At 46.4% G+C, this 12,085-nt stretch overlaps 1 protein-coding gene across 1 annotated transcript; it reads left to right on the forward strand.

Annotated features, from left to right (window-relative positions):
• Window positions 1–7,132: 7,132 nt before the first annotated feature.
• ATP5PO (ATP synthase peripheral stalk subunit OSCP) lies at window positions 7,133–10,698 on the forward strand. Its single transcript, XM_054188006.1, has 6 exons — window positions 7,133–7,292; window positions 7,389–7,499; window positions 7,905–8,034; window positions 8,153–8,265; window positions 10,136–10,222; window positions 10,519–10,698. Exons 1-6 carry the CDS (start codon window positions 7,200–7,202, stop codon window positions 10,630–10,632), a joined length of 648 nt encoding a protein of 215 aa, XP_054043981.1. The 5' UTR covers window positions 7,133–7,199; the 3' UTR covers window positions 10,633–10,698.
• Window positions 10,699–12,085: the final 1,387 nt, after the last annotated feature.

The following is a 12,085-nucleotide window of genomic DNA, read 5'->3' on the forward strand; positions in this document are numbered from 1 at the left end:
ACGACCTGCACAGAAGTCTCACTGCGGGCGTGAGTTCAGCCTCACACAGGTCCCAGGTCAGAGCTTCACAGTGGCACAGACTGGGGACTCCCAAACACCGTGTGGGCACGGGGCAGGACAGCCACAGAAAGGAAGGAGAAACATTTTTAAGAGAGGTTTCTTCTAAGTCTAACAACCTTTTTTTTTTTTTTAATAATGTTTACATACCAGCTGTTTTCAAGTGTAAGCATTTGTCTGGAGCATTTATGACCCACACAGAACAAAGCAGCACTGGTGCACGAGATGAAGACAGGCAACCTAGACACCAACCCAGACAAGAGGGGCTCTCATCCCAAGACCAGCAGCTCCTGCTAAGGCCACAGAATGGCTCAGCATTGGACAGGACAGGCCACCCCCTGTGGCCAGGAAATGGGGACAAGGAGAACACAGGCTCTGGTGAAGCTCCATGGGCATAACAGGTCTGTGGGGCAAACACAGCTGGGACCTGGGGAGATACTGTCATGAAGGAGAGCAGCTCTTGCTGCTGCAAAGCAATCTGAATTCCCCCCAGCCTCAGCCACCCAAGCACAGGGAAAGGAGGATTGACTTCGATTACACCATAAACATAGATACGGAAACTGGCAGGTGAGGGAGCTGGAAATAGTTCTTTTTATGGACATATTGGATCCATTTCAGCCCTGTATAATTCCACTAGTGTCAAAGGCATTACATCAGGGGCAAAACCAACTCATTATTTTCAACCTGGCCATTTCCTTTTATGCCCTTCATTCAGGAAATCCCTATGCAAGTGCATGATTTTAGTCATGTGAATATTCTCACTGGAGGCAGTGTGACTGCTCATGTTGAACACATGCATATATACATGTGGGACTGGTGCCTAAAACAGCATTGGAGGGAAAGAAGAAAGAAAAGTAGTGTGGGAATACCTGAACAACAATGTACCGTGAGGGTCTGTGAAAAGTGTCTGCCCTCTTGGGTGACAGTAAAATTTCCAGCTATGTTTTCCCTTTTAAGCTTGACAATTTCTATAAGACCAGCAGCATGTTTAGGAAAGCATTTTAAGGTATGGCTGCTGTAAAGGGGGGGCTGGTGGTATGGAGAACAAAATACCCAAAGGGCTCCTAAAGTATTTGAAAAAAATTTTAACAAAGCAGCTAGTTATGCAAATGTCCTTTGGGGACTGCAATCTATGTCTGTGACTTTCACAACCTTGCCCTGATTCCCTCTCCTGCACTTGCAGGGAACACCCTAGGGGTCTTCATAGGAAGCCTCAACATACGTATTTTTCTGCATTGCTCCTGGCTTCACATTTCTGGCATTCCTCAAAAATCATGACTTCCAAACACCAAGAATTACGAACTCCAACCAGTATCATGTCAGCAATGTTCTACAGAAATCTTCTAAACAGTGACTCTCATATATTTATATCTCGCAGCAATCTAGAAGACAGACCAGGAAAACATCAACCAAAGAAATTTGGTTGAGGAATCCCCGTTCAGTTTCTCTGTTACACCCAGACTACTTTAAAAATCCCCGTTTGCAAAAGCACTGCTTTGACCACTTTACGAAGACCTTTTTCAAAAGGCTGCGCGCATGTTGTAACGTCTGGCTGCAAAGTGAAATGTAACTACAAATCTTGACCTATCAGGTTTAAGCCTTCGACACGTGATCTGAAGAAGGGTGACTTTCACAGGTACCATACCGCAAGATAAATGATTCAATGAAGTTCCTGAAATCAGCAGTTACTCTGGTTTGCAGCACAGTAAATGAGATCAGGTTTGCCATAATAAATGAGTCCATAAAGAAGCTGCTCACATACATTGCAAAACAGTCTAACAAGAGTCAGAAGACTTGCTGAATTAATTTGTCATTACTATGGGGTAAGAGCTACTGGAAATAGTTATGTCTCTGACTCCTAGAATAGACTTTAATTTCTTATGCTCATCCAAAAGAGGGAAAACACCACCTTCATTTATTCAAGTGCTATGCCCACCAAACTTCCCCTTACTTGCATGTGGACTCTTAAAATTTGCTAAGAAAGCAACCAGCTCAGTTTCGTCCCTACTTTCTGTCTCAGGTTTATGTATTTGCCATTCAAACGAGACAGGCAAATCCATGAAATTCATTTCACAGGACATTGAGCAAATGGAATGTAGAATAATGTTCTTTAGTTTCTGACATATGATCGAAGACAAGTTTGCTACAAGGAAAGAGAAGGAGACATGCCAACAGCCCTGAAATGGATAAAAACCTTGTTACAATAACCATAGTTAATACGCAAATAAAGTTATATTATTAGTATTGGCTTCCCTCTTGTGGTAATGAGTAAGCTGTAGCCCTAATATGTAACCAGAATCTGCTGAGGCATCTGTCTAACACAAAATGCTGCAATATGCTCATTGGGCAAGATCCTTGCATCTATGCCCAAGACAGCTAATTGCAGTTCAAGGCAGATATGAAGACCTACATGTGGCAAGTGGATGGCAGGCTCTACAGAAATACCTCTGACTTGAGAATTTCAGAGACCTACCCCGCTATGACTCAGGCCAGTATCTGGCCCAAGTTTAAATGAAGGAAGACAGGTCTTTCACTCGAAGGTGCACTTTCAGTCCTAACTGAGAGGGTGTTTCTTGTTCCAGATCTGTTCAGTCAATGACCTCTGCTGATTCTGACACTTTAGTGGGCATTTCTGTGACAGACCTCAAGAATATGGACCAACACCACTAATTCACTGTGATGTTGCCATTCTTACACCAGAGGTGAGTCTAGGTTAACATCTCACTTTCCATGGCAGTGATGGAGCAGGCATGATGGTCCTCCTCTTCTCTATTTTCTCCATAGCCACTTGCACGTTACCATAATTTGACTGACATTTGTGAATTTACTTTTTTTTTTCCAACAGCAGTGTGTGTGAGAAGGTATCATTGCTATTAATAAAGTGTGTTTCATCAACAGAATTTAAAGCTGTTTATAAAGGATGTTGGTCTCATTCTTGCTTTTTTACAGATGGGGGAACTGAGGCGCAGAATAATTAGAAGCCAATCAGAAGGCCCAATGCAGAGCTGAAAATAGATCCCAAATCTCCTGAGTCTCAGTGCAATGTTCTAACCACTTCTCTGACAATGTGTGAAATGGTAAAGCTCAGCTATTAGTACTACCGACACCAAAGCATGTCTATTGTTCATGTATTTTCCCAAACCAGCTCTTTTTACCATTGTTCTTTCATGGACGACCTCCAAAACACATCAAAGTCAAACATTTAAGTGAGTCCCCGCCACCTTTTCAAGTATAAAGCCTTGCAGAGTAGTGCTTATTTCACCAACCTATAAAAATCTTATCATAGCTCACCCTTAAATTAATTTTTCAGGCTTTCTAGAGTATCTTAAAAAAGTGTAGATTTTTTTAAGTCTACACTTTAAAAGTGTAGATATTTTGCCAAGGAAGCTACAAGCACCTATTTACAACAGATAACTATGGTAGTGTGGAAAAGAAACTAGAACACCATGAGCACCCCAGAAGTATCACATGCACAATAAAATCATAACGATTAATCATTTTATCATATAACAATGCTAGATTGAAACCTCCCTCGGAGGGCAGGAAGATGTAGGCTTAGATGCTTGGTTTTGCAAATATCCCTGTGAAGAGCTTTCCATAGGGTGTTCTGATGCTAAGGTCAGTGAGTTCAGTCACCTAACACGATTAATATTGCTCCTGCTCCTATTCGGAATGCCCCTAGCCATTTTTGTGGTTTTACAATAATTCTTTCCAGTTTGGAGAAAAAAAAAATAAACGTTTTCTGTCCCCTACCACTGAGCGAAAAACCCTTTTCTTAATGGGAAAATGAGTCAGGTCTTCCCCAGGCAGCAAGATTTTAGTGGATGGGTCTCTGCCTGTAAATGCTTAGTCCCTGCAGAGTCAACGTGACAGAGCACTTGAACTTACCTGCCCAAGCGGAACTGCTTATGGAGCAGAGGTATGGAAAACAACCAGGTGAATTAGATTCAGCGAGAGCACCAACTGTTCCTGTGGAAGATAAAGGGCAGCCCCTGGGAGAGAGGAAAAAAAAAAAAACCCCCCAACACAAAAACCAACAAACAAAAACCTTCCTTCAGCAGCTGCAGGAACAAAAACACAGTACCAATGGGGAGGTGAGTCGGGTCATAGATTTTCTGTGACACATTCTCTGAGCTGAACTTGAGCACCATGAGAGGAAAACTCCTCCACTTCTTGTAAATAACATAAACGTTTTACAGAGGTCAGGAACTTGTTTGCAGCTACACCCTGGCTTCTTAGGGGCTCTCCCAAACTGAGTCTGGGAATCCCAGGCTCAGCCAAAGGGAAACAGCCGGGTGCAATTACTGACCTGTGGGTGCAGAACAGCATTCAAAACAGGCCAAAAAGCTTATGTTTCAGGTGAGTTGCAAGGTGAGGGAGAAAGGTATGCAGTGTTTTCCATAGTGTTTAAAAATTTTGGGTCACTAGTATAATTACTAGAGGTTATTATGAGTTGTGGGTTTTGTTTCTTTTTTTAAAGCAGCTGGCTGTGTTCTGCTGGAGGGTAAGTTTGGTGTGTTTTGTGGCACTGATACGCTCTTATCCCTGTGAGGACCCCAGATATGTTGTTGCAAACCTCATCTCCTTTTTACCTCTACATGCTGCAAGTTCTATGTGGAATGGTCTAAGTGTTGCTACAGGTTTTGTGACACTTCACGCAGCTGGGCCCTGATCTAAACGCATCCCTACCACTACCACGGTTGAAGAATCATCCCATTCTTTCTAGAGATGTGAAAGTGCTGATTACAGTGAACTCTGTGGCTGTTATGCCTGTGTGAAGCCCAGGTGTCTTCAATGTAAGCGCAAGGGTGTGTCTAAATGTATCTAAACTCAGACCAAATATTTCCAAGATTTCTCAAATAAAAGGAAAATAAAACATATTTTGCATGATTTCAGTTCTAGTCTGCCTCAACAGGAGAAAAAGGTGATGTTTATAACATTACTGCATTTACTGAGTACTTAAAGGTTACAATCCTACAAGCACTAAAATGGTAGACCCACAAGTGAATGCTCTTCCAGGTGTTTCTCCTGGAAGAGCTTGTAAGTGTTCAAGTGCTCACTAAGTGACCAAATTGAAAGCAGGGACAGAAGTAAAAGTCAAACGATGAATGACTGGCAGTTTAATTGCTTTGTAGGAGGGAAAGAACTCCTAAAAACTCCCATATAATGATGGTGGAGGAATACCATTATTATAACAGATATCCAAATACCATAACAGGCTTTATCAGGGTTTAAATTTTCCTTCTAGTAGAAGGCATAAAGGTACAAACTGCTTATCACCTGCGGGATTTTACTTGTCTAAAATTAACCTGTGAGAGGCGCTCTGATTTTAATTCTCGAAACCACCATCAGGATTTGACCCACTCCCTGGTTCATTAAAGTACCCTCAGCTCTCAGTGACTTTAGTCTCAGTAAGCCAAATTTTCTATGTATTAAAATGCTACAAGATCACAGAATATTTCATAACTACACTAACAAAATTTGGGATATGGAAACCCACTTCAAATAATTCCATTTTCTACACCATTCCAAAACTTCAGTGTACACACACTATCACAAAAAAAAAGAAATAGATACATTTATTTTTTGCTAAAAAAACACCCAATATTTTTCTACATTTTAGACATGCTTTTCTTAGTAGTGTAGTTATTAAAATTATTGAGAAGCATAGTGTTATGCCAGGCTTAAACCTGTCGTAGACTATGCTTGTGCCTTTGAATGCCACCACAGCAAATGCAGCCAGGGATAGAAGAGAGAACTAAATTCCAATATCCAGAATCAAGCTTGTTGGTGATACTGTCTTATTTCTGGTGGGACAGTAAACTGTATTTCCTAAAGAGCATTATTCTAATTCTCTGGTTTTGACGTAGCCAAAGCGATCTCTTCGCTTTCAATTTGTAGCAACAGCAACACCTACTGTTTAAAGTCTGCCCTACAGACCTCATGCAGCATGCTTTCCATTAACTCCATGCTTTATATTTCAATAGCCCATCTGAGCTACTCGCACCACAGAAACTAATTACTTGAACTTGGCAAGAGCTCTGCGAAGCAGGCAGGCCTTTTACCACCTCTTATGGAAAAAAAGATGGAAGAATTAGGGAGAGAGTTTAACCATTCAAGATAGCGCAGTAGCAGGCAGGACCTGAGTGAGTTGCTCAAGGTCACACAGAGAGACTGACGAAGTCAGAGCTGCCTACCCTATCCTTTACCTGGAAGATTGTGTCTTTGCCCCAGGAGTCGCTTGGATCTAGTTTATCCAAGGGGGAGGAAATTGCTCATTGCGTTTCAGCGGTAGCTTCGCTGTGTTAGAGGGCAGCAGAAAGGTCTATGAGGAAAGCACAGCTGACATCTTTTCTGTTGAAGAACTCATACAACGCTTGCTCTCCTGCGTTGCCTGAAGGGAGGGATGCGTGCGGGTGCGTGAGTGACAGGGCCCTTACAGGCACGTGAGAAAGCGCTGCTGGTCGCTGCGCCCCGTTACAGCAATTGCAGGACCCTCAAGCAGCCCCTGTTGCCCCAACCGCTCTTCCCATCCTGTGTCCCTTCCACCTGCAAAGCCACCAACACTGGGGCTGAGGGTAACCCCACACGTGCCGGGCAGCCGGAGGCACCCAAGGGGAGCCACTACCCTGGTCACTCCGGTCCTCTCCTGAGCCCCCCACCACCAGGCTCTGCCTGAGGAAAAGCCACCTTCAGCACCAGGCTTTGGGAAGTGGCGACGAGGAGGACATGTCACCCGGAGCTCCGGGATGCCACAGGGGCCCCTTGCCTTCACCCGAGGGCAGGCTGGCCGGCCTCCTCCCTCAGCCTTTCCCGGCTGCTTCTGCTTCGCCCCCAACCTCCAGCAGGGCCTGGCCAGGCAGCTGGGAGGGCGCTGGAGAGAGGGAGTGCGGGCAGTGAGAGAGAGGGGCGGCCCTGAGGAGGAGGTAGCGGCCGCCCCCCCTACCCGGCCTCAGACACTACAGCCCCCGGCAGCCAGCGTGGCGGGACGGAATGGCCCCTCCCCGAAGGACTACATTTCCCAGCGTAGAAGGGAGGAAAGGAACGGCGGGGCGAGGGGGGCGGTGTCCGCGCCTGCGTAGTGCCCGAGCCGCGGGGAGGGGAGCGGGCCCGGCTGTGACCTCGAGCGGCGGTCGGGCAAGATGGCGGCGGCGGTGGGGCGGCTGTCCCTGAAGGTGAAGCTGGCGCGGCAGCTGAGCACGACGGCGGCGAGGCCGTTCTCCAAGCTGGTCAAGGTAAAGGGTGTGGGGGGGTCACCGGTGCGGCGGGCGCCGGTTCCCTGGCTTGGGGCCGCTTTCAGCGCCCGATCTCTCCGTCTCTCTCGCCCCCAGCCCCCTATCCAGGTGTACGGGCTGGAAGGGCGCTACGCCACCGCGCTGTACTCCGCCGCCAGCAAGCAGAAGAAGCTGGATCAGGTGGAGAAGGAGCTGAGCCGAGTGTGGGTAAGGTGTTTCCCCCCACCCCCGCCCCCCAAAGCCTGCCTGTGCCCGAGCGGGCGCGGGGGAGGCAGCAGCGGGGCTGGGCCGCCGCCTCTCCTCAGCAGGGAGGTGGGCTCGGCGCTCGGGAGCTGTGGGGGTCCCACTGCCGGCTGGGCTGGCGTGTGTGCCGCCTGCCCTGCGCACCCGGGGATGATGTTGCTGGGAAGGGATGCAGGAGGAGGGTCAGCTCTGAAAGAAACATACTGCAAGTGAGCTACAGCCGGGGCTGCCCTTTCACTCCCGTCAGCTTCAGACCTCTTCATTCTTACTCGGGGAATGACCGTGTTGCCTGTTTTGGGTGGTTCGGTTAGGCCTTGTAATGCCTGGAGAACTCCTGGTCTTTATCATGTTGTTTGTTGATCCTCTTAGACTCTCCTGAAGGACCCCAAGCTATCCAATGTTGTTATGAACCCTCATACCAAGAGCGCGGTTAAACAAAAAGCTGTGAATGATGCTTTAGCAAAAGAGAAGATGTCCCCTATTACTGTCAACCTGATGAGTGAGTAACCATTTGAATTCTGTACAAGTACAAGACCAGTACTTATTTTTACTGGTATCTAACCCAGTCTGCTCCTAGTGGGTGCTTTAAACCCTTTCAATGCATCTGCCTCTTCCAGATTTGCTTGCTGAAAACGGTCGCTTGCGTTACACTCCAGACATCGTTTCTGCGTTTGGGAAGATCATGAGCGCATACCGAGGAGAAGTGCTGTGCACAGTCACCACTGCACAAGTGAGTTAGGAACCTCTAGATCAAGCTTAACAGGTGGCAGTGTAAGAGGCAAACTTCTTTAGCTTAATTTATGCTTATAAATATTTAAAGGATGGGTGTCAGGAGGATGGGACCACGCTTTTTTCAGTGGTGCCCAGGGACAGGACAAGGGGTAATGGGCATAGGAAATTCCACCTAAACATGAGAAGGAACTTTACTTTGAGGGTGGCAGAGCAGTGGCACAGGCTGCCCAGAGAGGTGGTGGAGTCTCCTTCTCTGGAGACATTCGAAACCTACCTGGATGTGTTCCTGGGCAGCCTGCTCTAGGTGACCCTGCTCTGGCAGCGGGGGTGGACTAGATGATGTCCCTTCCAACCCCTGTCATTCTGTGGTTCTGTGTGAATTTTGCTCTCTGTAGTGTAAGTACTTTCTATACGAGTAGCAAGGAAATATCTCACCTGTACCAAGATGGAAGTCTTTCTGCAAGTAGTTTTTTGATGTCGAACGATTATTGGTCAAAAATTAAACCTGTTCCTCCCATTTCAGCTTAACAAGCAACGTCTTTCCTTCCTATGTGTGAACCCAGTGGCTGATAAAAGTCAGCCTGGTCTGCAGATACAACTGCCCCTGTTCTTATTTCTGTCACTGGGATCATACAGATAGGTCAGATGAGCTATTGGAGAGAGCAAGGCAGGTAACTTGACAGGACTGAGAATGGCTGTGGTGCTTGGTGCTTTACTTCATGGGGAGCAGCTACCTCATTCACCACCTGCAGTAATCAGGACAAGTGGCTAACTCTGAAACAGCAGGAAGACTTTTTCAAATTTAGCAGATGGGCAAATCTGGCTGGTGCCCAGGAAGGTGAGAGGGAAGACGTAAACGTTAGTCTGGAGGCACGGTGCTTCTGGCACTTCAGTAACTTCTTTGTTAATGGATCCGTCCCCAGGTCTGGTCAGCTAGGTACGTAATATAAATCCATAGCCCTTGGGTAGGGCTACAGAGAACTGCCTACCTGGACTAAATAAAGACACTCATCCACTTCAGGTTGACTGGTTCTCTGTAGGCCACAAGCACAGATTGTCAGTCTAGTCGTTAGCCTTCAGGGACATGTGAACTCGCAGGCCTGTGCAAACCTTTCCACAAGTTTTACTAAATATTTCATGTGTAAAGCTGCTTTCCTGCTGCTTCTTTGTTGTTGTTAGCAGTTTACGAGCCAAAAAAACCTATTAACAGGAAATTATTTAAATAGCCATTCACGGAAAGCCACTACTCTTTGTTGAAGTGCCTTTTTGTTTCTGTCTCAGTGGTACCTGAGCAACTTGTAGGGGAAGCAAGGACAAATTCGCATTGTCTCTCCCACAGGGATGCAGAGTTCTCCTGTGGTGATGGAGGAGGCGTACTTAGCCAGCAGTGTTCCGCAGGCCTGCAGCAGGGCTGGGAGCTCACTGCCAGTGACCCCAGTCCCTGCCCAGTACTTTACATGAAACGATATTTCTTCTCAAGCTGGTAATTTTAACAGTTAGAAACAGCAAAATTAATCTTTCCTCATACAGCCTGAACGCTGCTGTGAGGTAGAGCTCAAGGTTTTCTGTGAAGCGCTTGCTTTGGCACGTATGGATTCCTGATGCTTGCCATCTGAAGATGGCAGCATCAAACTTTTGCCGGGAATATATACACAAATAACACAGTGTTTCGTGAAAGTAGGAGGGCACAAAGTGACTGCTGTTTCTGTGCTGTCCTTTGGTTCCTGTCCAAGAAGGCTACTTAATCTGCCTTCCTGGTGGAAGTGTCCGTCTTTGTAAGAATCTGAACAGAAAATTTGGGCTCTCATTATATCATTTGAGTATGTTTAAGTCCTTTGTTTTCCTTGTCTTCTGTTGATATTTTTCAGCCATTGGATGATGCCAGCCTTACTGAGCTAAAAAGTGCTCTGAGTGGATTCATGGCTAAGGGAGAGGTCTTGAAGCTGGAGACTAAGGTCTGGATTTTTGATTTGTAAATGAAGTTCATGTTAAGCTTGACTTCTGTCTTTCTGATCTTAAAAAAAAATAATAACAACTTTACTGAATCCAGTTGCTATATCACATAGTTCTGTGTTTTTGTAGGCATGCTGATGCTTTAATTACCAAAATCTTAACTTTGGAATACAGTGACTACAAAGTTATCTTTAAAAAGGCTCTCTTAAAGGGTTTTGGTTTTTTTTACTAGTGTGAAAATTGTACACGAGGCTAACATTTTTCCTAATAGAATTTCTGTTCAATGTTTCTTCTTTAGACTGATCCGTCAATCCTTGGTGGCATGATTGTCAATATCGGGGAGAAGTACGTGGACATGTCGACAAAGTCAAAGATCCAGAAACTCACCAAAATCATGAGAGAGACTGTCTAGTAAGCTGTCCTAGTCATTCACAGCAAAACCTGTCAGATGGAAACAATAAAATTATTTCTTCTTGAACAGATGGTGTAAAGTATTTTGATTCAGAAACGCAGCACTGAGGGAGAGAGGTGATGAAGCTGCAGTGAGTTTCACTTAGTCCTCACCGAGCGTCTCATGACACAGCTTGAAAACCTAACTCACCGTGAATGCAGGTGGACCTTGGTCTGAAGGGAATGGAGAATAGTGCTCTAGGAGCTGATAAATGGGGTCCTGCTGCTGAGGTTCTGCCAGTCTCCAGAGAAAACTTTTGCGCAGGATATTGTCGGGGCGGCGGCGCAGCAGTCCTCTGCTGCACATTTCTGTGTGTGGGAAGCATGAACGCTGGAGCTGCGACTGGTGGATTCTTTCATAAATACAACAGTGGCTGTTAAACAGTCAGTGCATTGTGCGTCAGGCCCAGTTTACTTCCATGCCTGTATCACTGGAGGGAGTTTTGTGTATCTCTTAAACTAATTGTGTATCTCTTAAACTAAAATTGCCCTTTAAGAGCTTACTAGTGAGAGGCTAAGGTGTTTGTAAGAGAAAAATACACGAATGTTTGGAGCGGGCCCGTAGTTCTCAACTAACGAGCACTACAGCAGTGTAGGCATGACCAGCTCTGTGTACTTCCTGGCTAGCATTTGGACAGGAATTTGTAACTGTCCCACTTCTGCCTTGAAGTGCTGGGCCTCTTGGACAGGCTTGTAAAGGAGTGCAAAACGCCTGTTTCTCACTGTCGGTCTTCGGACAAGAACTGCTGTTTGACTTAATTTTGGATGAATACCGTTCCTGCAGGGATGGGGCAATGAACTAGCAGTGCTAGCTCGCTCCGGTTGGATTATTACTGAAACCTGTTAACCTGGCACGTTTGTTTTTATTTTATTTTTTTAGACTATTCTTCATAAATAGAAGCAGTCCCTGCAGGGGGGAGAGTATTTGGCCCTTTGCTTTCTCTGGTATTTGGCTCTGGGAGTACATTTCCCCCAGAGCCGCTGGCTGTACCTCCTGCCTGGAGGGGATGTAGGAGAAGTAAAGGCTAAGCTCAGCTCCTGGGACCAGAAGTGGTGGGAAAGGCTGGGGGTGGAAAGGCCCTGAGGCAAAATAAAGTGCTGGTTCTGGGGGGGCTGGGAGCAGAGCAGCAGGGTGGGCTTCTGCTGGGGAAGGGGAGGGAGTGCTGAAGGGTGTGGGGTCAGTGACGAGGGTGGGTGGCCCCTGCTCAACTGGATTAACTTGGCCTGGACAAAAACAGCCCTAAACAGCTGTTGATGTGTTCCATCGCACCTACCTCTGCAGCGGCTGTGGTTTCCAAACCGGAGCTCTGGCTCCAGTGCTGTCCCCTTTGTGCCAACCCGGCCCCAAAACAGCTGGGGAAAAATAGACATCCTCGAGGTGCGGGCGTCAGCGGGTGCTGAGATAGGCGAAGGGA

This window comes from Rissa tridactyla, chromosome 1, assembly GCF_028500815.1.
Source record: "Rissa tridactyla isolate bRisTri1 chromosome 1, bRisTri1.patW.cur.20221130, whole genome shotgun sequence".
In the NCBI taxonomy this organism is placed as follows: Eukaryota; Metazoa; Chordata; class Aves; order Charadriiformes; family Laridae; genus Rissa; species Rissa tridactyla.

What these genes read in the sequence shown, in the direction of transcription:
- ATP5PO (XM_054188006.1), top strand. Translation starts at nt 7,200, where the DNA reads ATGGCGGCGGCGGTGGGGCGGCTGTCCCTGAAGGTGAAGCTGGCGCGG. An exon ending in AGGAGCTGAGCCGAGTGTGG is followed by an intron (nt 7,500 to 7,904) that starts GTAAGGTGTTTC and finishes TGATCCTCTTAG; the next exon opens with ACTCTCCTGAAGGACCCCAA. An exon ending in TCTTGAAGCTGGAGACTAAG is followed by an intron (nt 10,223 to 10,518) that starts GTCTGGATTTTT and finishes TTTCTTCTTTAG; the next exon opens with ACTGATCCGTCAATCCTTGG.